The sequence below is a fragment of the Emydura macquarii genome, unplaced genomic scaffold (genome assembly GCF_026122565.2).
Source record: "Emydura macquarii macquarii isolate MOO-44397 ecotype Brisbane River unplaced genomic scaffold, CSIRO-AGI_Emac_v2 contig_2371, whole genome shotgun sequence".
NCBI classification, from domain to species: Eukaryota; Metazoa; Chordata; order Testudines; family Chelidae; genus Emydura; species Emydura macquarii.
In genome coordinates this window covers 1-27,057 of record NW_027132508.1, presented here as the reverse complement: position 1 = coordinate 27,057, position 27,057 = coordinate 1, and the positions used below count along the sequence as shown (strand labels likewise).

General features: G+C 43.6%; 2 protein-coding genes across 2 annotated transcripts; both read right to left on the bottom strand.

Annotated features, from left to right (window-relative positions):
• Positions 1-1,340: 1,340 nt before the first annotated feature.
• On the bottom strand, positions 1,341-2,270 carry LOC137161796 (olfactory receptor 6E1-like). Its single transcript, XM_067561281.1, has one exon. It carries the CDS (start codon positions 2,268-2,270, stop codon positions 1,341-1,343), a length of 930 nt encoding a protein of 309 aa, XP_067417382.1.
• A 22,633-nt stretch (positions 2,271-24,903) lies between these two features.
• On the bottom strand, positions 24,904-25,887 carry LOC137161797 (olfactory receptor 6N1-like). Its single transcript, XM_067561282.1, has one exon. The coding sequence runs from the start codon at positions 25,885-25,887 to the stop codon at positions 24,904-24,906; it is 984 nt and encodes a 327-aa protein (XP_067417383.1).
• Positions 25,888-27,057: the final 1,170 nt, after the last annotated feature.

Here is a 27,057-nt window from a genome sequence, read left to right as displayed (position 1 = left end):
CTGGACACCTGGTCTATATTAACAAAGTCAGGATAAAAAGCAGGGTAAAAAGATTACACACATTCCATCAGTGAGTTATTTTTCCTTCACCCATTATCTTCAATTGAATGCCATAAAATCATAGAAGATTAGGATTGGAAAGGACCTCAGAGGTCATCTAGTCCAATCCCCTGCTCAAAGCAGGACCCACCCCAACTAAATCATCCCAGCCAGGGCTTTGTCAAGTCAGCCTTTAAAACCTCTAAGGATGAAGATTCCACCACCTCCCTAGGTAACCCATTCCAGTGCTTCACCACACTCTTAGGGAAATGATTTTTCCTGATATACAACCTAGACCTCCCTCACTGCAACTTGAGACCATTGCTCTTAGTTCTGTCATCTACTACCATTGAGAACAGCCTAGCTCCATCCTCCCTGGAACCCTCTTTCAGGTAGTTGAAGGCTGCTATCAAATCCCCCCTCATTCTTCCTTCTGCAGACTAAACAAGCCTAATTCCCTCAGCCTCTCCTCATAAGTCTTGTGCTCCAGCCCCTAAATCATTTTTGTTGCCCTCCGCTGGACTCTCTCCAACTTGTACACATTCTTTTGGTAGTGAGGAGCCCAAAACTGGACACAATACTCCAAGTGTGGCCTCAGCAGTGCCGAATAGAGGGGAATAATCACTTCCCTCGATCTGCTGGCAATGCTCCTACTAATACAGCTCAATATGTCATTAGCCTTCTTGGCAATCAGGGCACACTGCTGACTCATATTCATCTTATTGTCCACTGTAACCCACAGGTCCTTTTCTGCAGAACTGCTGCCCTAGCCTAGAGATGGCGGGTTGCACAGGACCAGAGCTGTGCTATCTTTGATGGTCACCCCTGCCACCTCAAATGAAGATGTGGGGTTTGAGTGCAGGTGTTGAGCATGTCTTGGTGGTTCTATCTTATTCTGCACCAGTGGCCAGTGCAACCAAGCTCACCAGGTGCAAGGCAAGGATGGGAGAGCAGGTTGCATTATAGCAAAAGGCAGCCCAGCTAATCCTGAAGAAGAATTTTAGCTGAATTAGTGGCCTTCTGCTGTAGAACTGTTCCTCCAACTTCTTCCAACTTGGCTGGGAGTTGGAAGCCACATCTACTCTCAGGCACATCCCAAAGTTCTGGGCAAACTTCAGTGTATTACTTAAGTCCTCCCAGGTTCCAGTGCATACCAAAGTCTGGAGCACATTTCAGTTGATTAATTAAGCACTTCTCTGATTTCCCTTGCATCCCAAAGACTTTGTGTGCAATTTTGTGTATTAATTAAGCCCCCTTCCCACCCTCCACAGTCATTCTTTTCCCCATATGGTCCACAATCTCTATTTCTTCCAGCACAGAGCATCCTTCAAGACCTGTATGACCAGCTTGTTCCTCAGTGAGTAGATGAAGGGGTTAAGCATGGGGGTGATGATTGTGTTGAGGATGGCCACCCCTTTGGTGATGTCCAGTCCATCATGCTGCTTGGGGCGGACGTACATGAAAATGCAGCTGCCATAGAAAATGCTCAGGACGATGATGTGCGAGGAGCAGGTGGAGAAGGCCTTCCGCCGCTCTTTGACGGAGGGAATGCGGATGACGGTAGCCACAATGTAGGAATAGGAGACCATGGTAACCGCCAGAGAACCCAGCAGGACTACGGCTGCAACCAGGAAGTCCATTGACTCCACCAGGCGTGTGCTGGAGCAGGAGAGGCTGATGAGGGGCCCCAGGTCACAGAAGAAATGGTTGAGGACGTTGGGGCCGCAGAAGGAGAGTCGGGAGATCAATACAATGGGGCCAGTGATGAAGAAGAAGCCACCAAACCAGGAAGAAAGCACCATGAGGATGCAGATCCTCCCACTCATGGTGGCCATGTAGTGCAGTGGGTAGCAGATGGCCACATAGCGGTCCACGGACATGGCTGCCAAGAGAAGGAACTCAGAGACTCCCAGAGAGAGGTAGAAAAAGGCTTGGAGGATGCAGCCAGCAAAGGAGATGGTCTTGTCCTCAGAGACGAAATTGGCCAGCATCTTGGGGACGATGACACTGGTGAAGCAGATCTCCAGGAAGGAAAAGCTCCTGAGGAAGAAGTACATGGGGGTGTGGAGGCGGTGGTCAGCCCAGGTGATGGCGATGATCACCATATTCCCGGCAAGCGTCAGGAGGTAGATCAGCAGGTGCACCAAGAACAGAAGGAGGCCCAGGTGACGCAGGTGTGGGAAACCCAGCAGGACAAATTCGCTCACGGAGCTTTGGTTGCCCAGCTCCATTCTTTGTTGCCTTCCAGAAAAAAGGGAGAGCACCAATCAACATCACCTGGGCTAAAGTTGGAGACAGGAAACAAGGGGAGAGGGGCTGGACTATGGGCCACGGACACCATGAGACTTTGATATCTCCGTGACTCAGTTTCTCCCCAATCTATGAAATAGGGTCAATGGTAGTTTACTTCCAGTTACGAGGTACAGGGGGCGGAAAGGACAATCTGGATCAAGGATGGGTTGTGTCACCCTTGCCCTGCAAGCCTGAATACCTCACAATGTTTTACTACTGTAGCTCCCAGCCGAGGAAGATCACAACCAGCCTACCAGCCTGCAAATCACATCCTGACAGTCTGCATGCTTAGACAGCCCTGCTTCAGCAGCTCCGATCCCAGCAGCCTGACTACAGAAACACTCCGGCTTCCACCAGCCTTGGTTACAACCTGCAAGGTGACCCCAGCCCACCCCCATTCCTGAATTTTCCCAAGACTGTGTCCTCTGAAGTGTCCAGCCCTCCCCTGGGCAATTCAGAGAACTAATAAGGTTGGTGTGTTCCAACATTGCACAAAAGATCATCACAGCATATTAATTTGACTGGGGTAAATGCACCCTTCCCTTTAAAGAGTTTAGGTAACAGTAAAACCAATTTATCAACAAAAGAAAACAGGACTTTAAACGAATTCAAGTAGAAACAGTAAAGTTACAAAGGCTTGCACTCAAACAAAAGTGAAAATACGCATCTAAAAGTCTAAAACTGAATTTAGCAAGGCATAGGCTGTCTTCAAGGTGGTTTCTCTCACCTATCTTCCTTCCTCCCACTACGGCTGGGATTCCCTCAGGCAGGGCCTTCCACAGATGTGTAAGGGGCTGGCTTTCCTCATCTTCCTAGGTGAAAGAGCTTTGCCTAAGGTGGTTACTCACCTATATTCAGTCCCAGAGACTTCAAACCTCACCCCTGGTTGAAGGACCCATCTTCCTCAGCTCACTGGAGCCCTGTTCCCTTGTGTCTGTCTAGAGAATAATGCCAAAGACGGCTTCGGTTTTTTTGTGGATATCTTCCCAAGTTCAATTACTTTGTTTCAAGGCAGGATGACCTTATGATATTCTTCACTTCCTAGTTCCCCTGTATGTAAATGGGGCTTCCTTTGATTCTGTTTTCTATCTTCTCTCCTGCCTGAGAGGATACCTGCTTCTCCCTGCTTGGCCACAGTCTTTGAAGCATAATATCATTAAGTATCCATATTTCTTCATATAGGGTTAATAAAGATATTTCACGATGCTATTCCTTACCAGTATGTCATTAGCTTTCAGAAATGACCTCACTCCATACAATCAGTGGATTATCACTGCAGGATCAGCCCCTCCATCTTTATAGACCAACGAACACTTGCAACAGTTTCTTCTAAGGTTTTACCCCTCAAAATAAAGTTTATTCAAACTGGGAGGAAAGCAACATGGTGTCTGGTAGGGAGCTCCATGCTTTTTCTTCTTCCACTTATTAGCTTAATAGCTTCGTTTACCTAATATGTAACAATGGACTTTCATTGTCTTTACCTGAAGGCCGGTCTGGTCCTATGTCTAGGATAGAATTGGTAGACTCATAGACTTTAAGGTCAGAAAGGACCATCATGATCATCTAGTCTGATCACCTGCACATTTCAGGCCACAGAACCTCATCCACCTGCTCCTGTAATAGACCCCTAACCACTGGCTGAGTTACTGAAGTCCTCATATCATGCTGTAAAGACTTCAAATTACAGAGAATCCGCCATTTACAATAGTTTAAACCGGCAAGTGATCTTTTCCCCATGCTGCAGAGGAAGGTGAAAAAAACTCAGGGTCTCTGCCAATCTGACCTGGGGGAAAATTCCTTCCCAACCCCAGATATGACGATCAGTTAGACCCTGAGCATGTGGGCGAGATCCACCAGTCGGACACCTGGGAAAGAATTTTCTGTACTAACTCAGACCCTTTCCCCTGGCATGCCTGGTTTAACACACATTAGTCTTAATCCCAGCACATACCCGTAAAGGTTAATACTGCTCACATACATACATCGTGCAAAAATGTTACTTATCAGTGAATTATTAGTTTTCAAAAGATACCTACCAAGCTATATTTGATACAAAGATTATTATGACAGTGAGTAGGGTGTGAATCCAGGGATTTTTAGGGTCACACTTAGCTACCTACCGGGGTGTCGGACTAGCTAGTTTGCAAGTGAGTTTGAAGATGAAAATCCCTTCTTTGCCCTTAAGCAAATCGCAAGCCGCCACCCAGGACAATGGACTCTGGAACTCCTGAGTGAAAACCAAGGGAGTTATTCTTAACATTGTTTTTACAATCATCCCTGCTTTTACTGGTTCCTGCTTAGCGTTTCTCCATCCCGATTGCAAACTGCTTTACTGAGAGATGTCCTTTGCTTGCCTTTTTACAGGTGGGGACCTGAGGCACTGAGAATTGAATGATCACAGATTCATAGATTCCAAGGCCCGAAGGGACCCTTGTGATCATCTAATCTGACCTCCTATGTAATACAAGCCACGGTATTTGCCTGCAATAATTCCTGGTTGAACTAGAACAGATATAGTTCTAGGATACAGAGTGACCTAGTCAAATTGGAGGATTGGGCCAAAAGAAATCTGATGAGATTCAACAAGGACAAGCGCAGAGTCCTGCACTTAGGACGGAAGAATCCCATGCACTGCTACAGACTGGGGACCGACGGCCTAGCCAGCAGTTCTGCAGAAAAGGACCTGGGGGTAACAGTGGACAAGAAGCTGGATATGAGTCAGCAGTGTGTCCTTGTTGCCAAGAAGGCTAATGGCATATTGGGCTGCATTAGTAGGAGCATTACCAGAAAATTGAGGGAAGTGATTATCCCCCCTATTCAGCACTGTTGAGGCCACACTGGAGTATTGTGTCCAGTTTTGGGGCCCCCACTACAGGAAGGATGTGGACAAATTGGAGAGAGTCTGGCGGAGGGCAATGAAAATGATTAGGGGGCTGGAGCACAAGACTTATGAGGAGAGGCTGAGGGAATTGGGCTTGTTTAGTCTGCAGAAGAGAAGAATGAGGGCGGATTTGATAGTAGCCTTCAACTACCTGAAAGGGGGTTCTGGAGAGGATGGAGGTAGGCTGTTCTCAATGGTAATAGATGATAGAAAAAGGAGCGATGGTCTCAAGTTGCAGTGGGGGATGTCTAGGTTGGATATTAGGGAAAAATTTTCACTAGGAGGGTGGTGAAACACTGGAATGGGTTACCTAGGGAGGTGGTGGAATCTCCATCCTTAGAGGTTTTCAAGGCCTAGCTTGACAAAGCCCTGGCTGGGATGATTTAGTTGGGGTTGGTCCTGCTTTGAGCAGGGGGTGGGACTAGATGACCTCCTGAGGTCCCTTCCAGCCATCATATTCTATTATTCTGTGATCTTTTAGAAAAAAAAAATTCAATCCTGATTTTAAAATTGCCAGTGATAGAGAACACACTGGTACCTTGTTCCCGCTGCTGATTCCATGTCTGTTAAAATCTTACACCTTGTTTACTGTTTGAATACGTCTAGCTTCCATGTCCAACCCCTGGGTCTTCTTAGACCTCAACTGAAGGGCCCTTTATAGACATGCCTATGTTCAACCAAGGAATCGTGGCAGAACAAAGAGTGAAAATCTCCTGCTTCTGATTCACCATTCTCCTAATCCCTGTGGCTACGTTCACAGCAGGGCAAAGTGGGAGTGAAACGGTTCCCTTCCAATAAAGTTTGTGTGGGATATCCATGCATAGCTAATGGGGTAGGAAGCACATCAACCATCTTCTTATTCACTTAGGTTGTTGTGAACGCACCCACCCAAGGGTCTGCCCTCTTCACTGGTCCACCTCCTGGTAATCAAAGGCTTCCCTGGCTACCTGTGAGATTGCCAATCCCCGCACAACTTCAGACGAAACGCTGAACAAAGGAGCAGAGCAGCCATACATGGCGCACACGGAGTTAATGGGCGGGGAATGGCTTTCACTGAAATCTGTGTATAACTTCACTGGCAGCAGGACTGGATCTCCATTTCTTCTTGGAGTTTCTTCTTGGAGTCCCCGTTTGGCTATATCACCCGCGCCACCATCATTAACGATTAATGGGGATGATCACTAAATGATAATGTCTGTAATATGGTTAGTTCATATTTATCATTTTTCTCTTTAAAGAGTAGATATTTCCACCCGAATGATCAGGTCAGAAACCATCATTTCTGGTATAATATAATATAATATAATATAATATAATATAGTATAATATAATATAATAAATACCATTGCAGTTGATAGATAGATAGATAGATAGATAGATAGATAGATAGATAGATGGGGTGTACGGCATGGATGGATGGATAGATAGATGGATAGATGTGTGTGTATGGGGATAGATAGATAGATAGATAGATAGATAGATAGATAGATAGATAGATGGGGTGTACTGGATGGATGGATAGATAGATGGATAGATGTGTGTGTATGGGGATAGATAGATAGATAAATAGATAGATAGATAGATAGATAGATAGATAGATAGATAGATAGATGGGGTGTACGGCATGGATGGATGGATAGATAGATGGATAGATGTGTGTGTATGGGGATAGATAGATAGATAGATAGATAGATAGATTAGATAGATGGGGTGTACGGCATGGATGGATGGATGGATAGATGTGTGTGTATGGGGATAGATAGGTAGATAGATAGATAGGTAGATAGATAGATAGATATTCAGTAATGATGCCCTGCATGTTCTCACAATGTTCTCTGATGTGGACAGCTAACTGAGGAAATAATCTGACATCCTAAATTCCTAACGACAATCTAAATAAATAGAAGGGAAATCACAATGTAAAATAGGGAAAACCCTATTATCGATAATTTAGCTTTCAACTTATGCACACTCTGAGAAACATGGAATCAGAGAAGATGAGGGTTGGAAGGGACCTCAGGAGGTCATCTAGTCCAACCTCCTGCTCAAAGCAGGACCATATTTCCAACCACAAACAAGTCCTACCTGCTAAGAAAACTATGATCTATTTCACACACACACACACACACACACACACACACACACACACACACACACACACACACACACACACACACACACACAATAAATACAATAAATAAAACTATCTCTGTCACACACTCAGAATAAATAAACATATTAAATAAAATGATCTCTTTCATACACAAATAAATAAATAAATTAAATGACCTACTTCCCATACACACAGACTACACACAAAATAAACAGATACATTAAATAAAACCATCTATTTCACACACACACACACACAAAAAAAGTCAAATAAAATGATCTATTTCAGACACACACACACAAATAAATAAATAAACTGATAACCTAAGAATCCTTGCAGTTGGGATAGTATCATCTTCAGATATCACGCAGAAATGGGTAAGTCGCTAAAGCACTTCACACAATAAGCTGGGAACTTTTTTAGAGCTAACGTTATCCAGCCTGCTCCTTATTCTCTTCCGGAAAGAAAAACACCTGGAACACTGGAGGATATATACCAGCTAATACATCTCCTGGAGAAATAATTTTTCAAAATTTAAAGAAAACAGCTAACTTCTCAGGAAGTTGAGACGACGTAAATGAGACTCTTGGGACTCGTTAATTGTAGCGTTGATTTCTGGCAGGCTAAAGTTTAACTTGCCAAGAAAGATTTTCGCCAGCTTGGGAACTCTCAAAACTTTCTTTGCAATGAAGAAAGAAAGAGGGGCTTGTGATTAAATACCTGATGAGGACTGCAAGAGTTTTGGCACAGATAAGCCTCAGATAGGTGTGTAGGGGGATAGATAGATAGATAGATAGATAGATAGATAGATAGATAGATAGATAGATAGACAGATAGATTTCCTGCAAGTTTACAGCACCTGGTCTCTGGAAATCAAACACCTTTAAGGTATTTGAATTTGGGATCCCAAAATCACTAGTCCCTTTAGAAAATCTTAGCCCAGCTCGGACCATGGGCCAGTCTTACTCGTATGCTCTGACTGTTGCATTCTAATGATGGAAATTGTGTAAAATTGAGTTAAGTGCTTTCCAGATACTTTATGTCAGCAGATCAGCCAGAATCCAATGTCCTGATTTTTTTTTTTTTGGTAGATGTCACTTTAAAAATAAGCTAAGGCTAATTTTGAAAGGCTAGGGCAGCGTATCTTAAACAGTTTTATTTAGCTAACTCTCCACAAAACAGCCCTTGGATTATAAAAACAGGTCTTTTTGTTCTGTTACAGGATTTTTCATCTCTGTCAAAAATGACCCATGCTTTCCTTTTTTCCTCGTTCAACTTATATAAGTTCATTTGTTAAAATTTTACTTGGTTTAACAGTGTTTAGGTTTTTAAAACGCTAGGAAACACAAAAAGTGTTTTGGAAGTCTGATAAAAAGTGTTATCAGCTGTTTTATAAAAGCTGGTTTCTCTTTTACATTAGCCTGCGTGTGTGTGTTTTGCTTGAAGTGTGGAAATCCAAAGCTTTCTTTAGTGTTTACAAGGAATAAGACTTCGGAGCAGTTTTCCTTTAGGCGTAACTTTAAAAACGAAGCTAACCCGAATTTTTTAGAGGCTGCCGGATTTTGTGTTAGGAACAATGGTTGGCTTTTCATTCCTTTGTTTCCAGAAATGCATTTTCTAAATGGGCCAGTGACCCATAACCATACCTCTTGGCACATTATGATTGGTTCAGGGAAATGCAATTCTTCCACGTGTCTAAACAATAGCTTCTGATTGGCCCAGGCGAGAGGCGTGGCTTGTCCAACGCTGACAGTGCTGGAATTACTGGCAAATGCCACCCACCTGCCTGAACGGGTGGGGGAACTTGATGGGGCCAGCAGTGAAGGGGGACACTTGCTAAGGGTAGCTCTGCCCCCTAGGAGTCTCTAGCACCCATTGGCCAGTGGGGGACAGAGGTGCTGATTGGCCAGAACTCCCCAGCTCCCAGGTTTTACTCTTGAGCATTGTTCCAGTAGCACCACGCTAATCATCCTAAACCAGAAATAGGAACTCGATTGGACAGATGCTGTGGGTGTAGCTGATCGCCTGTTTGGGGGCCACTGTGGAGGGATTTTTTTCTCCCATTCGGCAAAGGATCAGGGAGATTTTCACCTTCCTCAGAGCCCCTTCAAACTATCCACATTACTCAGGGGGGGAGTTGTTTCTTCGGCACAACTTGCGGCCGGTTTCCAGCACGGTTTAGAGAATAAAATGAACAGTTCCCAGAGGTGAAAGACCCGGGATTTTGATGATGGGCCGGCCGCTTAGAATCCATCCCCATCTCTGTCCTCTTTTCGCCACCCTGCCTGCATCAATTGACCCGTAGCAGCCAGAGGGGAAAAGGCAGTTTTCTCTCCTCTCTGCCGCTTGGTCAGTGACACCTTTATTTTCTCTCTCTTTCAGGGACAGGTTGAATGGTTTTTGCTTTCCTTGGCTGTTTCGCTGCCTCATACCCCTTTGTGTCTTCTTTAACTTTGCTGGCTCGAAAAATGTATGCTCTGCTGCTAATATTTCATGCCTTAGTTTCCAAAAACATACAGTTATTTTTCAGACTCTATTTCAAAATAACTGTTAAAAATACATGTTCTAGTTGTAATATTTCCCTGGAAAAAATGTGGGTTTGTTTAAACTAAAACTTTTCACAGGAAAGCATGCCCTGTTCTCAATCTGAGGTCTGTACAGCACCTGGGCGCTGATCTCAGCCGGGGTCTGCACAGTGCCCCATTGATTCTTGAGTCAGCCCACAAATACACAGAACGCTTATTGATCCAAAGGGTTGAGAATTTTCCAGGAAGAGCGTATGTGAAATAAATGGAGGGGGAAAGTGAATTTCGATCTCCTCAGAGAAGAGAAACAGCGGGCCAGTGGCCTATGTGAATGGGAAATCTACAGATCTATTAATATATAATGCATACTCATTCCATCTGTCTGGATTTTAGAGCAGGCGCCTCTACAATCTGAGCTAAAAGACTCTTAACCTAAGCTGTATCATGCTCAGTGAGATCTGCTTGTCCTTGTCCATTCCACCACAGAGGATAGACAGAGCACACACCATGTCAACGTGGCATACAAGTACAGACCAGGGTCTACCACAGAGAAGCTTGACAATTTGACATTTTCACCCCATTCAGGCTCATTTCAAAATGGGAGCCGACTGTCAAAGGGAAAAAAAATTGAACACTGAAAATGGCAAAAATTGAAAGAAAATGTTTTGAAATGACTGACACATTTTAATTGGCCTGAAGCAATAATTTTTTCCCCAGGTTTTCGGTTGGTGAAATATTTCAAGATTTCATCTGATTCAGGATGGGAAAATTTTGTGAAATCTCGAAGACTTTTGCGGCACGGGGAAAACCAATTCCAACCTATCTCTCTCCTTAGGGACCATAATAAGAATGCCACCTAGCTATTGTGTAATGCTTTCCATCCATAGATCTCAAAGCACTTTTTAAAGGAGGCGGGTAGCACTATCCCCATTGTGCACATGGGTAAACTGAGGCACAGAGAGAGGTAGCAGCTTGCCCAAGGTCACCCAACAGGTCAATAGCAGAGCTGGGATTGAAAACCAGGTGTCCTGCATCCCTGTGCTCTATCCATTAGCCCACACTGCCTCCCACATGCCAGCAGTGTAAATTAACACAGCCCCCTGGGCTGGCCTCAGAGTAGTCCAACCCACATGCTCAAGGCACTGTAATCAGCTTCTGGTTATTCCATATCCCTCCTTGAATTCGACTACGTGTGTTGTTCCTTGAGTGAGATCATTCAAGTCAAACCAAACCAGTGAGACAGGTGTTGCGTTTCAGAGTGCCTTTATTTTTAAATGCCTTACACGTAAAAATAAGAAAGTAAATTCCAAAGAAAATCCAATGCATATGAAAAACAAGTGAGCCACATTTGCTGGAAAAGCATTGAATTTAAACTATTTAACAGCTGCAGAAGCCTTGAGCAGGTTATTGGTGATCGTTAGGATTTTTTTCATGAACACAAATCTCTGTGGTTACTTCAAACTTCTATCTATATTTTAAAAACTTACTTGGCCATCGGAAGACATCTTAATGGCGAGTGGTCACCACATGGCCATTATTTCACTAGATATGCACAAGATGTAATGTCATCAGAGTCTTAATTTTAATTTCTCTTTGTTTTCCATTTCTGCTCTTATGAGATTGAGAGAAGCAAGTTACTGTGAAATTGTGTTGTAGCTTTTCCCGTACAGATTACGCAAATATTAGAAATCAGAAATCGGTAGTTTCTTGAGATGAAGAAATGGAGAACCCTTGAGGTGGAGGTTTTGAGACCTCTTGGGGTGGAGAATTGGCGACTTCTTGAAAAGAAGGACTGGAGATCTCAGACACTTCATTTCTCACAGCTGAGTTGTAAGACTTACACATTTGAACCCTATCTCACATATTTACACATACCTCAGGAAATCTCATCCCCAGCAGAGGTTTAGTGCCTCTGGAGATCCAGCACTTTCCAGTCACAGCTCTCGCCCCCTCCTTACCTTCCCAGCATTCAACCGCTCTTCTCACGGGAGGGAAAAGAGGAGAGAGAGAACTAAAAAGCCCAGCAGTTCAAGACGCCTCCACTTCCACTTCCTCCTCCCCTTCTGTGAACAACATGACAAGACAGCTCATCTGCCTTGCCCTCCCTGGAGCACCAGGGTCAAAGGAGGCTGAAGGGCCCCTGGATCCACCCTCTCCATGGGAGGGGAACCCACTACAGACCACCTGGCCTGGGAGAGAAGAGCAAGAACTGCTGGGGGCCGCACTGCTGAGGGATGCGGGGGCGGAATATTTGCATGTCCTCCCTTGTTTTCCACTTGTTTTTGTGCAATTAGTAGGTTGCAGTTGCTGTCTAATCATGGTTTGGTGTTATTACTGGTGTCAGAAATAATCAAACAGGTTGTCCCGGGGGCAGATTGGGGAGACGGAACCCTTTATTGCCTGCTCGTTCCACCTCAACGCCGCGAGTGAGCAACGAAGGGGTTACTTTACAATTCTTTTATCCATACCAGTATGTAAATGTATACATTTCCAGCAACTCCCCATAGACCCGTATTTGGTTACATTGACACCTATAAAATGAATATTAACAACTACATAATGAATATAATTATACTCGCCCCTGTTTGTTGCTTACAGAATTACCATACAGAGGGCAGGCACATCACCTTAAAACCTATACATTTTACACTAACATTCTTTGGAGTAAAGCCATGCCAGGGGGAGAAGGAAGATAATGCGTTCTTCCCACCAAAAGGCTTTGCACAGAAATAGCGATAGACTCCTCCCCTGCGAAGATGGCCAGGAAGGGAGGAGAAGAAGAGAGATAACAGACTTTAACTAGAATTCACACCAATAAACAGAAACAAGGTTTGCACGTGCCTTGACCCCGTTCCCTGTAATTTAGGCCTGACCATTTGTCCAGCTTTTAAATTTTTACTCTCCTACAACTGGCATATTAATAGGTTCCTAGTCTTTCTGTGGTGTCATATTAATATTCAGAAATACTCTCACCCTTTGCCAACTTGAGATTTCCTAAATCTATTGAGGTGAAGGGTTGGAGGGCCCTTCAGCTTCACAACAGTCCACTTGTTTCTGCTCTTGGAGCTGAGCTTTCTCTTGGAATATTCAGAACTTCTTTTACTATATCATCTATCAAATCGCTATTTTCAATATTTTGCAGAATTATTTCTGGGGGATCTGAGTCATAGTGTATCTTCCTCTTAGTACATTGCCAGACAGCGTCTTCCTTCAGTTTTAAAATATTCTCGGAAACCTTTTTTTTCATTAGATTCTTCCTTTTGATCGCTGCTTTCTCATCCTTATGGTATTTCTTGTAGCAGCAATTCCACACCTCGCATATAAGACCGATAATGACAATAGCCAAAAAGAGGACAAGTCCAGAAATCTTTTTAAAAAAAAAAATGACATGTTAAAACTTATTTGCATTGGACTTTTTCGTTATGACTTTTCCATATGCCACCAGAAGGGTCTAGAGCAGGGGGGGCCAACCACGGATTGTGAGTCACATGTGGCAATTTTACAGTTAAAGTATGGCTTGGGGAGCCCTCTGTGCCTCACTCCTCTTCTGCCCTGCTGCAGGATGGCCAGGCTAGAGGATTCTGCCCAGCAGGGAGGGAGGTGTCAGAGAGTCAGTACGTTCGGATATCCCTGGTCTAGAGGATAAGTCCGTTTATTTATATCTAGCTACAATGATCATCATAGAGTTTAGACCAGAAGGGACAATTGAGTCATCTAGTCTGCCCTCCTCTATTATCTGCATAAACCGTGGAATCTCAAGTACAAGTAGAGAGCCTCTCTATGTAGTATTGGTGTGACCTCTCCTGTTATCTTGTGTCCCATTCTGGTGTCCAGAATTCAAGGAGGATGTTGATAATTTGGAGTGGGTTCAGAGAAAAGCCACAGAAATGATTAAGGGATTGGAAAACTTGCCTTCTAGTGAAAGTCCAGGAGCTCCATCTATTTAGCTGATCAAAGATAAGGTTACGGTGTGACTTGATCACACCTATAAGTACCTATACAGGGAACAACTATTTGATAATGGACTCTTCAATCTATCAAAAAATCATAGAAGATGAGGGTTGGAAGGGACCTCAGGAGATTATCTAGTCCAACCACCTACTCAAAGCAGGACCAACCCCAACTAAATCATCCCAGCCAGGGCTTTGTCAAGGCACACTTTTAAAATCTCTAAGGATGGAGATTCCACCACCCCCCTAGGTAACCCATTCCAGTGCTTCACCACCCTCCTAATGAAAAGGTTTTTCCTAACATCCAACCTAGACCTCCCCCACTCCAACTTGAGACCATTGCTCCTATTTCTGTCATCTGCTACCACTGAGAACAGCCTAGCTCCATCCTCCCTGGAACCCCCCTTCAGGTAGTTAAAGGCTGCTATCAAATTTCCCCTCATTCTTCTATCCTGCAGACTAAACAAACCCAGTTCCCTCAGCCTCTCCTCATAAGTCATGTGCTCCAGCCCCCTAATCATTTTTGTTGCCCTCCTCTGGACTCTCTGCAATTTCTCCACATCCTTTTTGTAGTTGGGGGGAGGGAGCAAAACTGAACACAGTACTCCACATATGGCCTCACCAGTGCCGAATAGAGGGGAATAATCACTTACCTCAATCTGCTGGCAATGCTCCAGGCAAAGGTCTAACAAGACCTAAAGGCTGGAAATTGAAGCTAGACAAATACAGATTGGAAACAAGATTGTAACTCGCCTGGAATATGCAAACAGGAGCTGGGCTATACAGATCTGAGGAAGAGTTCAGCGTGATCTTGAACGCTTGGCTCTCTCACCAACAAAAGTTGAACCAATGGAAGACATTATCTCACCCACCTTGCCTTTTTGAGAATCTGGACCTACATTATTTTAAGGACTCAAACATTTGGGATTGCCCCAGGAGAGGAAAAACCTCTTTTCCCTTTATTAATAGAGACATTTCCCATCCAAGCAAGAAAAGGAAACCAGTGAAAAAGGATTTTGTACGTTTTGTGATACCAGTGAAATGAATTTGGAGAATTCCACTCATTGTCTAGTTTCCACCTCTCAGACACCCCTTAACAACCTTAGCATAAGTAGTCTTACGTATATTTTTTATTCCAGGCCTGAGTTCTACAATCAAGGATGGATATCCTTTTACAAAGGGGAAGAAATAATGAAACCTCAGCTCACACTGCACTTAGGACGGAAGAATCCGACGCACAGCTACAGACTAGGGACCAACAAGCTAGGCAGCGGTTCTGCAGAAAAGGACCTGGGAGTAACAGTGGATAAGAAGCTGGATATGAGCCAGCAGTGTGCCCTTGTTACCAAGAAGGCTAATAGCATATTGGGCTGCATTAGTAGGAGCATTGCCAGCAGATCGAGGGAAGTGATTATTCCCCTCTATTCGGCATTGGTGAGGTTGCATTTGGAGTATTGTGTCCAGTTTTGGGCCCCCCACTACAAAAAGGATGTAGAAAACTTGGAGAGAGTCCAGCGGAGGGCAACAAAAATGATTTAGGGGCTGGAGCACATGACTTATGAGGAGAGGCTGAGGGAACTAGGCTTGTTTAGTCTGCAGAAGAGAAGAACGAGGGGGGATTTGATAGCAGCCTTTAACTACCTGAAAGGGGGTTCCAGGGAGGATGGAGCTAGGCTGTTCTAAGTGGTGGCAGACGACAGAACAAGGAGCAACGGTCTCAAGTTGCAGGGCGGGAGGTCTAGGTTGGATATTAGGAAAAAGCTTTTCACTAGGAGGGTGGTGAAGCACTGGAATGGGTTACCTAGGGGGTGGTGGAATCTCCATCTTTAGAGGTTTTTAAGCTGCGTCTTGACAAAACTCTGGCTAGGATGATTTAACTGAGGTTAGTCCTGCTTTGAGCAGGGGGTTGGACTAGATGACTTCCTGAGGTCCCTTCCAACTCTATGTTTCTATCATTCTATGAAAATTATTTCATCTCTTAAGGCAGGTAAATCTTACCTGGGAAATCAGATAAGCGTTTGTTGATTGCTGTTGGTTTTCTTCTGTGATGTTCCCCTTAGATGATTTAAACAGGCACTCAATATATCTTCCATCCAGAAGAAGGATTGCTATCCACAACAGAGGAGGTAAAACAGCCTTTAAAACTTTGCGACAGCGTCTATCGTGCTTGATGTTGTCTGTACAGCAAGCAAAACATTTGCAGTATGGCTCAGAACCAGAGGATTCCATTGTTTTATCAGAACAGTGTCCATAGTGTACCTGGAAAATGATGCCTAGAAAAAGCAAAATCAGACCTGGTATAAAAAAATAGAGGAGGCTGTAAGCCTGTTTCATGTTCGACTCTTCTGGGCACTTAAACTCAAATTCCATTTTCTTTTCAACCACTACCAAAACAACTAAGTATATTGAGGCTGACATAAAAGTATGATGATTTTTCCATATTTTCCTGAATTTGCCGGCAATTGACATTTTCATCTGCGATGAGGTTGTTGCTAGCTAAAAGGGCTGAGTGAAGTCTTGAGACTCAGTCGTTACGTTCAGATATATGATCGACTGCGGACCATGAATAAAAATGAAACTGGAAGTAGTGGTTTCCCAATATAGCGCACGTTCAGCTCTGCTACTGTGATATCACCTTAGATACACAGTTGTGGGTATATATGTTGAAAAAACTACATAGCTTCAATTTCCAAAGCAACCTGTTTCAGACAATTCATAGAATCATAGAAGATGGGGTTGGAAGGGACCTCAGAACATCATCTAGTCCAACCTCCTTTAGCCTTCTGGGCAATAAAGTCACACTGGTGACTCATATCCAGCTTCTTATCCACTGTAACCCCCAGGTCCTTTTCTGCAGAACTGCTGCCTAGCCCATCGGTCCCCAGTCTATAGCTGTGCATGGGATTCTTCCGTCCTAAATGCAGGACTCTGCACTTGTCCTTGTTGAACCTCATCAGATTTCTTTTGGCCCAATCCTCCAGTTTGTTTAGGTCACTCTGTATCCTATCCCTACCTTCCTGGGTATCTACCACTCCCCCCAGCTTTGTGTCATCCACAAACTTGCTGAGTCCCCCATCCTCCAGATCATTAATGATGATGTTGAACAAAACTGGCCCCAGGACTGACCCGGGGGACACTAAGGTCAAGCAATTGGTTCTTGCTTTGCCTTTCTCCACTACATCAGAGGGACCTATTTGCATAAAACCATCTTGACTGACATTAAATATATTCCAATTCTTTATCAATTGAACACTGTATCATCTTTCATATTGTAATACCAGAGATCAATGTTAGGCTAAGCAGCCTATTTAACTACGTCATCTCACTTGCCATTTTGGCATATTGGCACAGTATTAGCACTCTTCCAGTCTTCTGGAATGTCCCTTTGTAGGAGAATAAAGAGTTAAAAGCTGGAGAAGTAACCAGGCCTAAATTACAGGAAACAGAGTCTAGGAAAGGGCAAACTTTGTTTCTGTGAATTTTAGTTACAGTCTGTTATCTCGTTTTCTCTCCTCCTTCCTGGCCATCTGTGAAGGGCTTAATTTTTTTGGCATTCCTGTGCAAGTTTTTTTTGGTGGCATGCCTTTCCTTCAAAGAATGATAGTGTAAAATGTAAAGGTTTTATGGTGATGTGCCTGCCCTCTGTATGGTAATCCTGTAAACAACAAAAAGGGTCGGGTATAATTATAGTCATTTTCTAGCTGTTAATATTCATTTTATAGGGGTCAATGTAACCAAATAAGAGTCTGTGGGGAGTTGCTGGAAATGTATACATTTACATACTGGTGTGGATAAAAGAATTGTTAAGTAACCCATCTCATTGCTCACTCGCGGCATCGAGGTGGAACAAGCAGGCAATAAAGGGTTCTGTCTCCCCATTCCGCCCCCGGGACAACCTGTTTGATTATTTCTAACACCCTTGTGTTCCAAGATTTATTAATAATTAACATAATTGAGTCAGAGACCTCCTTATCCAATTCTTTTAGGATGGTGGGGTGCAAGTTATACAAGCCTGCTGATTTAAAAAGATTTAGCACTATTAGATATTGTTTAGCATCTCCTTCGTTACTAAAGGGTTGGAAAGTGGTTCAGCACCCTCACAGAAACATTATCCTGCTTCTTTCCAAGTTCAAAACAGAAATATTGAACACTTCTGCCTTTTCTGCATCATCATTAAGAATTTTACTATCTCCTCTCCAGTAATGACCCTATCCTTAGCTGGGATTATTCAGTTGGGGTTGGTCCTGCTTTGAGCAGGAGTTTGGACTAGATGACCTCCTCAGATCCCTTCCAACTCTAATATTCTATAATTCTATGATTCTATGATTTCCAGCTGCCAGAGTCCCTTTAAACGTTCACGTGTCCTGCTTTGTTCTGAGCAATTTTTATAATCGATGAGAAAGACAGAGAAAAGGCGCTCCTGAGATTGTCAGCCTTTTGGTGGGGGTACTTTATCGGCGTTCTGTGTTTGTGTCAATGCCCGGCACAATGAGATCCTAGGATGCTGAGATGCTACCCCGGAACACACAATAAGCCATAATAAAAGGCCTGAGAAAATACAACAAATACAGCAAAAAAAATCCCTCATGAAGCACCTTTCATTAGAAGATATCAAAGGTCTTATACAATATAAATGAAGCCTCAGCTGCCAAGCGAAAGCCACATTTTACAGTTGGAGAAAAGGAGGTACAGAAAAGCAAAAAGGCAGGAATGGAACCAGACGTCACGTGGCGTGCTCTAACAACTAGGCTGCGCCATCTAAACTCTTTGCGCAAACTGTCGGGAAGTCATTTTAACCAAACACAGCATATTTAAGATCTAACCTAACGTCCAGTATGGGACGGCTGAGCAGAATGGTTTTCTTTTCACCGGGGCTGGTAAATTTTCATGCAAAATCCTTGCACTGAAATTTCTCTCCTGGATGAGATCAGTTCCAACCTGAAAATGCCATGGCTCTGCTTCGTAAAGCCAAAACTTTCCATCAAAAACAATATTGCAATAACCTCGTGTTGCCACTCTGAAAGCAACACAACACAAGCAAGGAAATGAAAAGTTCCAGGGGTCAATTACTTCTGTCACAAACTTAAGCCTCTTCTACACACAGTGCGTGTCCTGACATAATTATACTAGTGGGGCTGTTGGTTGTTTTTTTTTCCTGATATAGTTATACCAGTACAAACCCTTAGTGAGAAGTCAGTTTTACTGGTCTAAAGGAGCCCTTCCAGTATGGGAATAGTCTTAGAAAAAATCAATTTTGATTGGTAAATGTTGTTAAAAGTTTATTTTCACCCTGTGCGCACACACCCATGAAAACTTATTTCCTTTGACATGAACCAAATTGCCAGCTAGGCAAAGAAAGAAAAATGCTGCTTGCAAATGTGTTAGACTCCCGTGTTCATGTCTGCAAAACCTGTTACAATGGACACTTGCATAAAGCATATATTTACAGCTCTGCTAAAACAACTGGCTTAGCAGACTTTATCTTTTTGAATCTCAGCGTTGTTACATATTTTTTATCTCATCTCCCCCATAATTTCCTGGTGATTTAAAGAGACAGGGAGCTTAAAAATGCTTAAAAGCCATAACTTCACTTGACTGTGAAAATATAGATTGATAATCATTAAAAGATGCTGACAAAATCCCATCAATATTATCTGTCAAAGGTATAAAAGAAAAAATGGAAATGGAATGCTGTCAAGCCTCTCACTGATCCACGCTAGCTAAGCTGTATTGCTTGAACTAACCCAACATACTTATTTAGCGTCACATCGGAGATGCCATTAGCTGAAAAAGCACTTCAGATTGCTTAAAAATCTGTTATTATGAGTAAAGTTTCCTAAAATGACAGGGAGAAGGGGGTGAGAAAATTTTAAGTATATTTTATTTTGTGCACTTTCATGACACGGGTAGAAACAGTGTCACTGGCTGAATGGGTGGTCCATTTCCTGTGGCTGTCCACATCTGCTGTCAGGGGGAAAAAGCAGCGTGCTTTGAAAACAACAGGAAATATGGTTGTTAATGCAAAAAAACTGGTAAGGGGCACTCAGGTTTGCAACTTATTTTTTCACTCTTCTTGCTTTTAAACTGCCTGGATCTTAAGTGTGGCATCCGAGGGGCAGGAGACGACTGGGGTGGGGGAAAACTTGAGACAGTTTTGCTGCACTAGCTGCCAAAAATGGGAAAGATTTTGAGAATAAAGATAAAAGCCAAGCCTCCCTGTGGCCCCCAAACCTCCTATTTTAGCTAAAAGGTCTTCCCTCCTCGAAGCCACGGCATCTCTGCATCAACCTACCCATCGTGCCGCTCCGGCATCAAGAGCCAATGGCTTTTATCTTTTCAAGTCCAACTGAAACACTTGGTCCAAAGACAGGATCCTTCTTCACCAGCCACAGATCAACTAGAGGAGAGAAACCAAGCGACCCAAGCCCTAGTGGAGCAATAGCCAGGATAATATAGAGGGACCGGACACAGAGTGGGGATGGCGGGGCCAGGACCCAGGGGGAGACCAGGACACACAGGGCAGATGGAGTTGGACTCAGGTGGGGGTGGGCAAACGGTGGAGGGATTAGGACATGGGGCAGATGAGAGGGCTAGGAAAATGGGTCAAAGATCAGATGGAGTGAGGTGATAGGACCTGGGGGCAGATGGAGCATAACTCAAGTGAAAGAGGCTGATAACATGGAGTGGGGCAGATAGGGTGGGGGGCCAACATCCTGGGGAATGGATCGGAGAACTGGGGATTGAGGCATCAGAGGCTGGTGGAGTTTTCCATGATGGAGCGAGAAGGGTGATTCATAGAATCGTAGAAGACGAGGGTTGGAAGTTACCTCAGGAGGTCATCTAGTCCAACCCCCTGCTCAAAGCAGGACCGACCCCAACTAATTAGCAGCCTTCAAACCTAAGATATAGCATCTTCCTTGCCAGCACTGGAGATAAGAGATGTGCCCTTTGGTTGATAAATGGAGCATGTGTGGACAATACCAGATGTTCAGAACATTGTTTTCTATCCTGGGTGCATTTAGGAAGTTAGAGATAACTAGGGTCATTTTGACTCAGTTTGACTAGTTCAAAATCCTGGTGCTTGAACCCTTGCATTCCTCACTGGTCTATCTCAGGCCAGTATCTAAAATACGTCCTACGGTGAGCAAGAAAGAGAGCTGTAGAATTGCTCCTGATGACCGGCTTTAGCATCAATTCTTCCGCTTATTTGTTATTCCAATTCACCCCACAGTGTGGGAATCATTGGTCCATGGGGTTAGAAGTTACGGCCAGGGTCATCTAGTCTAAGAAAGCCACCGGTTTGCCAGGTTTATGGGGCTTGAGGGGAAGAGAACCTAGGTCCACCTCTGGGGCTGCCTCCACACCTTAGTGCTCACGACGCCCTGTGGTTAAGTGCTGTGGGTTGCCGTTGCAATGTTGCAATGTTCAATGCTGCAGTTCTTGGAACTCTGGTTGCAACAGGTTGCTTCAGCAGCCCTTGATGTTTCTCAGAAAGAAAGACCACAGGCTCAGTTCAGTGGCAAAGGCGCTCGGCCAGGTTTATTATCGACAAAGCACAGCCCTAGGGCCCCATACACCAACACATGTATGCTCACGTGACAATGGTACCAGCTCAGTCAATGCCCCAGGATGCTGTTATACTTGTAAAAGAAACGACGAGCAGGATCTTAGTCAGGGGGACAAGGCAACATGCCACGTTTATTGTACTTGCAACAATATCAAAAAGCCGTCACATTCACACACACATTCATAAAGTTCTGCGAGCTGGTGTGATATAATGACCAGCCCTTTTATGCGTTGTTCAAGCCAGCTTAGGATGGGCACGAGGAGGGAGCCAGCCGGGCCTCTGTCGGTCACGAATCCGATGCTCCAAGATGACAATTGCAGAATAAGAGCCAAAGTTTCCATGTTTTTACCCCATCTTTTATACTTGCTGCCTCTCTTGTAAGTCTATGGGCCTGGCTGTGTCATGCGACCTCTAGGTTCAGTATAGTTGTTAATCACCAGCTAATTGAAAGCAGGACTAGTCTCTTATTTCTGTACTTTGTTTGTTCTCAGGGTGGATTCTTCTGTACTTTCGGGTCGTTAATTTGCACTTTAGGGTTGTTGATAGGTATTCTTCGACCTTCAGGGTTAGCAAGGCAGTTGGCGTCTTTACTCCCCTTTCTGTTGATTGTGCAGTTTAGGTTGGTGTCTTTTTATGTCCTGCGCATACATTCCTCACTCACACAAAGAGAATTTATCAAAATACTTTTAGGTTCAATAGTACAAGTTCCAGGAAAGAGCTCACTGCAAGAAACTAACAAGATGGAGTCCACTTATGCCCCACTGAACGAGGAGTCTACATCGGATTTGTTTGCACAGCTCCTGGGGATGGATCACATTGTCGTCCCCTCGGTTGGACAAAGTTGCCCCTCCAATACTTCTCCTTTTATACATTGATGCAAACCAGTTACGTGCTACATTTCACACATGGTGAGTTACCACCCTTCGTCTGGCACCTGCTAGTTCAAACAAAACATCCCCCTCCAGTATCCTGTCCTCCCTCCTTTAATATGTAAATATAGTCAGATATATTAACCCATGCTAAATAATAGGATAGCAAAATGTAAGGGTAACATAAAAATATGTAAAATTCATATATACCAAAGCCTGCACAAGTAATAAAGGGTTAGTAAATATCATCCATCATCACAGCTTTATTAACTAGTCCTTTTCCAATCTGCTATTGTAACTTTTCCGTTTTCCTTGGCCAATGTATACAACAGCACAGCACAATTGGAGCAATTCCCGTTACCGCTCGCACGATCGCCAGAATTATGTTGAGTGTTCTGTCAAGATGATGTCCTCTGGGATGGCTGGGAAATGTCATCACCTGTTCCTGGACCTTTTTTATATCCTGTATTTGTTGGTGAAGAAGGTTGCCTATGGGAACCAATGCTTCAGTGGGGCGTGCCACTCCATCTTAGGGGTCATTTTATAACGGGTGGAAACTGACTAGTTAATTGAGCTTGGGAAAAACCTGCTTGATTGATTTCAAAGCAAGTTATCAGGCTAATACTCAGGTAGTGCTGTATATATGTATTATTTATAAAAGTTCCCATGCTCTTAGCATAAAATATTTTTACAGAGGGTGTGGTCCATCTGAGAACTGCCATTAAAGTTTGGTTATGTCCATCCTTTCCCAAATTTAGCATTCGAAAAAATTTGGCAAATTGCAAAACGTTCAAGATAATGTGGTTTATATTTTGGCTGGATAGCTGTGCTCGCCCATAACCAAGGCCACTGTTGCACACGTGTATCTCAGCTAAGCTGGGCTTGGCCAAATTCAGAATCTTATTTCCATACATTGCACAAAACCTCCTGGTGTTCAAAGTGACTAATAATAGAGGTAATATTGATGTTAATATATTCAGTATCTTGGGCAATTAAATGCACATTATCCATTGCTAACACGTGGTGATTAAGTAATAAACAGCTACTTCCTCCGGCTTTTGCTGCTTTTATGACCCCATTAGTAAACCTATTCATCTTTAAATTTAAGTTTTCAATATCTGCAGTGCCCCCATTTGGACAACCTCCCACTACAGTGTTCATCACACTTCTCTTAGGTCTGACTGCATTCTCTGTAAGGAAGCTCACAGGTCTTTTCCACACCCTAAGTGGGTCATTAATTTTGGTATTGAACCAATTTTGATAGGTCTCAGAACATCGTTTGTGTATGATAATTTGAGAGAAATCAAGTCTCAGCGGGACATATGTCCAGTTCACGTTTTCCACCATGGACTTTGCTGTAAAATGCAGTGATTGGGACCACGCTTGCACAATGGGACACTACATTGTTTGGCTTGATGCAGTCATTACACGTGCTGCAAGGAGTAAAACCACTACAGAACCTCACAGGGCGTTCTCATTAACCCCGTGTTTGTCAAAAGCCCAGCAGGATTCCATCCTTCTGCCCCTGCCCAATCATTTTCGAGATGGTCCCGTTTTTATGACTGCTTTTTTTCATGGAAAAATGAGGATTCACAGAAAATATCCATAGGGTTGTTTTAATGCCAAGAAGATTGGTTTTTGGAACAACATATGGATTATCTTTAAAACACCCATAAACAAAGAAAACATCTTTGCACGTTTCTTTCCCTCCTGCCCAGGGTTGTCCCAGGCTGCAAGTTCCCTGCCTACACAGTGACATTCCCAGCAAGCCAGACTGCCCAAATAGGCCAGTTTCAACTCTTTGCTTTCTCTCCAGAGGCGACAAATAATGTAATTGCCACCAGTTGTAAGTTACCGCCCAACTCTTTATAAGCAAGCACATTTATTCTTAAGGTGAAAGCATTACAGAGAAAACAGAATAAGAAAATAAAAGAACCTACACGCATGCAAAAAAGCTTCCCAGAGTCCACCCCAACTCCAACCTGGGGCTATGGTAGGGTCAGTCCTTCAAAACCCACACCTGGGTTCCCCATAGTTACAAGTTCATAATTATCTCAGATTCAGAATCAGAATCACTGGGATTACTTAATGGGGGTTGGTCCTGCTTTGAGCAGGGGGTTGGACTAGATGACCTCCTGATGTCCTTCCAACCTTAATATTCTATGATTATATGAATGGTCAAGTCTTTTCCTTAGCCAGTATGGCCTTTGATCTTATTGTCATGTAATAGGTGACCAGCAGACAATGTCCCACAGCTCAAGGCATATCTACAAGTGGTTGGATTTTTGCAGAACCAGAGATGGGGAATTTGCATTCACCTCCCCTTAGATGTTCCCCAAGACGATAAATCTTTCTGCTCCAAAAGTCCATTAAACCCCCAGGTCTCACATCTGTCACATCTCCGCCCTCGAGAGGTCCTATACAATCCCAGCACACAATAATCCATAAACATTTCCGTTAATACAATACTTAAACTTGATTCAATCAGGATATGGCAGGAAATTGCCTTATCTGTCACCATGACAAGAAACTGAACATTTTTAGCTTAAAACCAAAAATTTGATGTGGAATTTTTCCATTAATTTTTTGTTCGCTTGCCTGTTTTTGTAATTTTTTCACACAGAAAAAAGCAAAAGCAAATTCCCAACTCTATTTTCCAACCTGGCGTTAAAGTAGACGAAAACAGCTTGATTTTGCCTGAGTTTCTCTGAAGACAATGAATTTGTTGACAGCATTATGTAGGGCCTTCCTTACTTCTTTATTTCTTAGGCTGTATATGAGAGGATTGATCATAGGTGTCAGGACTGTGTAGAAAAGTGACAACACTTTATGCACTTCTCTCAGCGCGTTGGTTTCTGGTACTATATAGACAATGATCAGGGTCCCATAAAAAACCGTCACCACAATGAGGTGGGAGGAACAGGTGGAAAAGGCCTTTTGCCTCCCCGTTGTGGAAGGGATTCTCAGGATGGTGGAGATGATATAAACGTAGGACATCAGAGTTAATAGGAATAGTGGCATGGTACCTATGGAGGCCAGGATGAAAGTGACGAGTTCCACCAAGTGGGCGTCACTGCAGGAGAGATTTAACACTGGGGTTAAATCGCAAAAGAAATGGTCAATTTCATTGGGCCCACAGAAGAGTAATTGTGACATTAAAGACGTTATTATGGTATTCGTCAGTAAGCCACAGATCCAAGAGCCAGCTGCTATCTGGCGGGAGCGTTTCCCATTCATAAGGGTTACATAGTGCAGGGGTTTGCATATCGCCAAGTACCGATCATAAGACATCACCCCTAGCAGGTAACATTCTGTCGCTACTAAGCAACCAAAGAAATAATATTGCATGACGCACCCAAGGAAAGAAATGCTTTTGTCCTCAGTCAAGAGACTGGCCAGCATCCTGGGAAGGATGGTGGAGGAGTAGCAGATCTCCAAGCAGGATAAATTCCCCAGGAAGAAATACATGGGGGTGTGAAGGTGCTGATCAGCCACCACAAGCACAACGATGAGGATGTTCCCGGCCATGGTCCCAATGTAGATGATGAGAAACAGAAGAAAGAGAAAAATCTGTAGCTCCTGGAGATATCCAAATCCCAGGAGGACAAATTCTGTGATGGCCGTTTGATTTCCCCATTCTGTTCTTGCCATGAGAAAATAAAACAAACCCTGAAACACAATTTGTAGAGTTCTTAGTGGAGTCAGAAATCTTCCAAAAACCACAACCCTTTTCCTCTCCTGCTATTCATCCCAGACCAATGTTCAGGTGATCATAGAACGTGAAAAGAAGGGCGATCTTTTGACTCCTAGAATAAATCAGAAATATTCTGTATCCGTTCACCAAGATATTACAGCCTCAGAGGCCAGAGAAAGCTAATGAGAGATGGGGCCAGAATTTCTAAGGTATTAGGCACCTAAAAAAGCAGGTAGAAATTGAAATCAATGGGGGTTAGGAGTCTTTATACCTAGGAGGATCTATCTAGATAGATGCCTATCTCCTTCTTTACACTTAAATACTTTTACAAATCTGACCGTTGGTGACTAACTTCAATGTATGTCTTTCAAAGTCCATCCCTACTCTAATTTTTAACCCCAGCTAGTTAACATGCTAGAGAAGACACCTGACGCAAGGCAGCTTACATCACTTAACTTCGTAGTGTAGCCTTCTTCGGCTCTGTATAACTTACAAGCTTGCCTCTCTCACCAACAGAAGTTGGTCCAATAGGATATCTCCTCACCTACCTTGTCTCTCTAAGGTCCTGGGACCAACATGGCTACAACATTACTGCAAACGTTACGTTTTTAACAAATGCTGTAATACCTTATTCCACTTATTCCTTTGATATAAAGTGTAAAACACTATTCAGAGCTTGTTAGGATATCACAGTGTGAGCTCTAAATAATAACGGGAGAGATTTTCAAAGCCGCAAATTAGAGTTAGGTGCCCAACTCCCATTGGCTTATGACAGAGTTGGGCACCTAACTGCTGCTTTGAAATTCTTCCCCAATGTTACCAAGTTTTACTGCTAAAACTCCCTCAGAATCATAGAATATTAGAATAGGAAGGGACCTCAGGAGGTCAGCTAGTCCAACCCCTGATCAAAGCAGGATTAACCACAGCTAAATCATCCCAGGCAGGGCTTGGTCAAGCCACAGCTTAAAAACCTCTAAAGATGGAGATTCAACCACCTCCCTAGGTAACCCATTCCAGTGCTTCACCACCCTCCTAGGGAAAAGGTTTTTCTTACTGTCCAACCTAGACCTCCCGCTCTGCAACTTGAGACCATTGCTCCTTGTTCTGTCATCTGCCACCACTAAGAA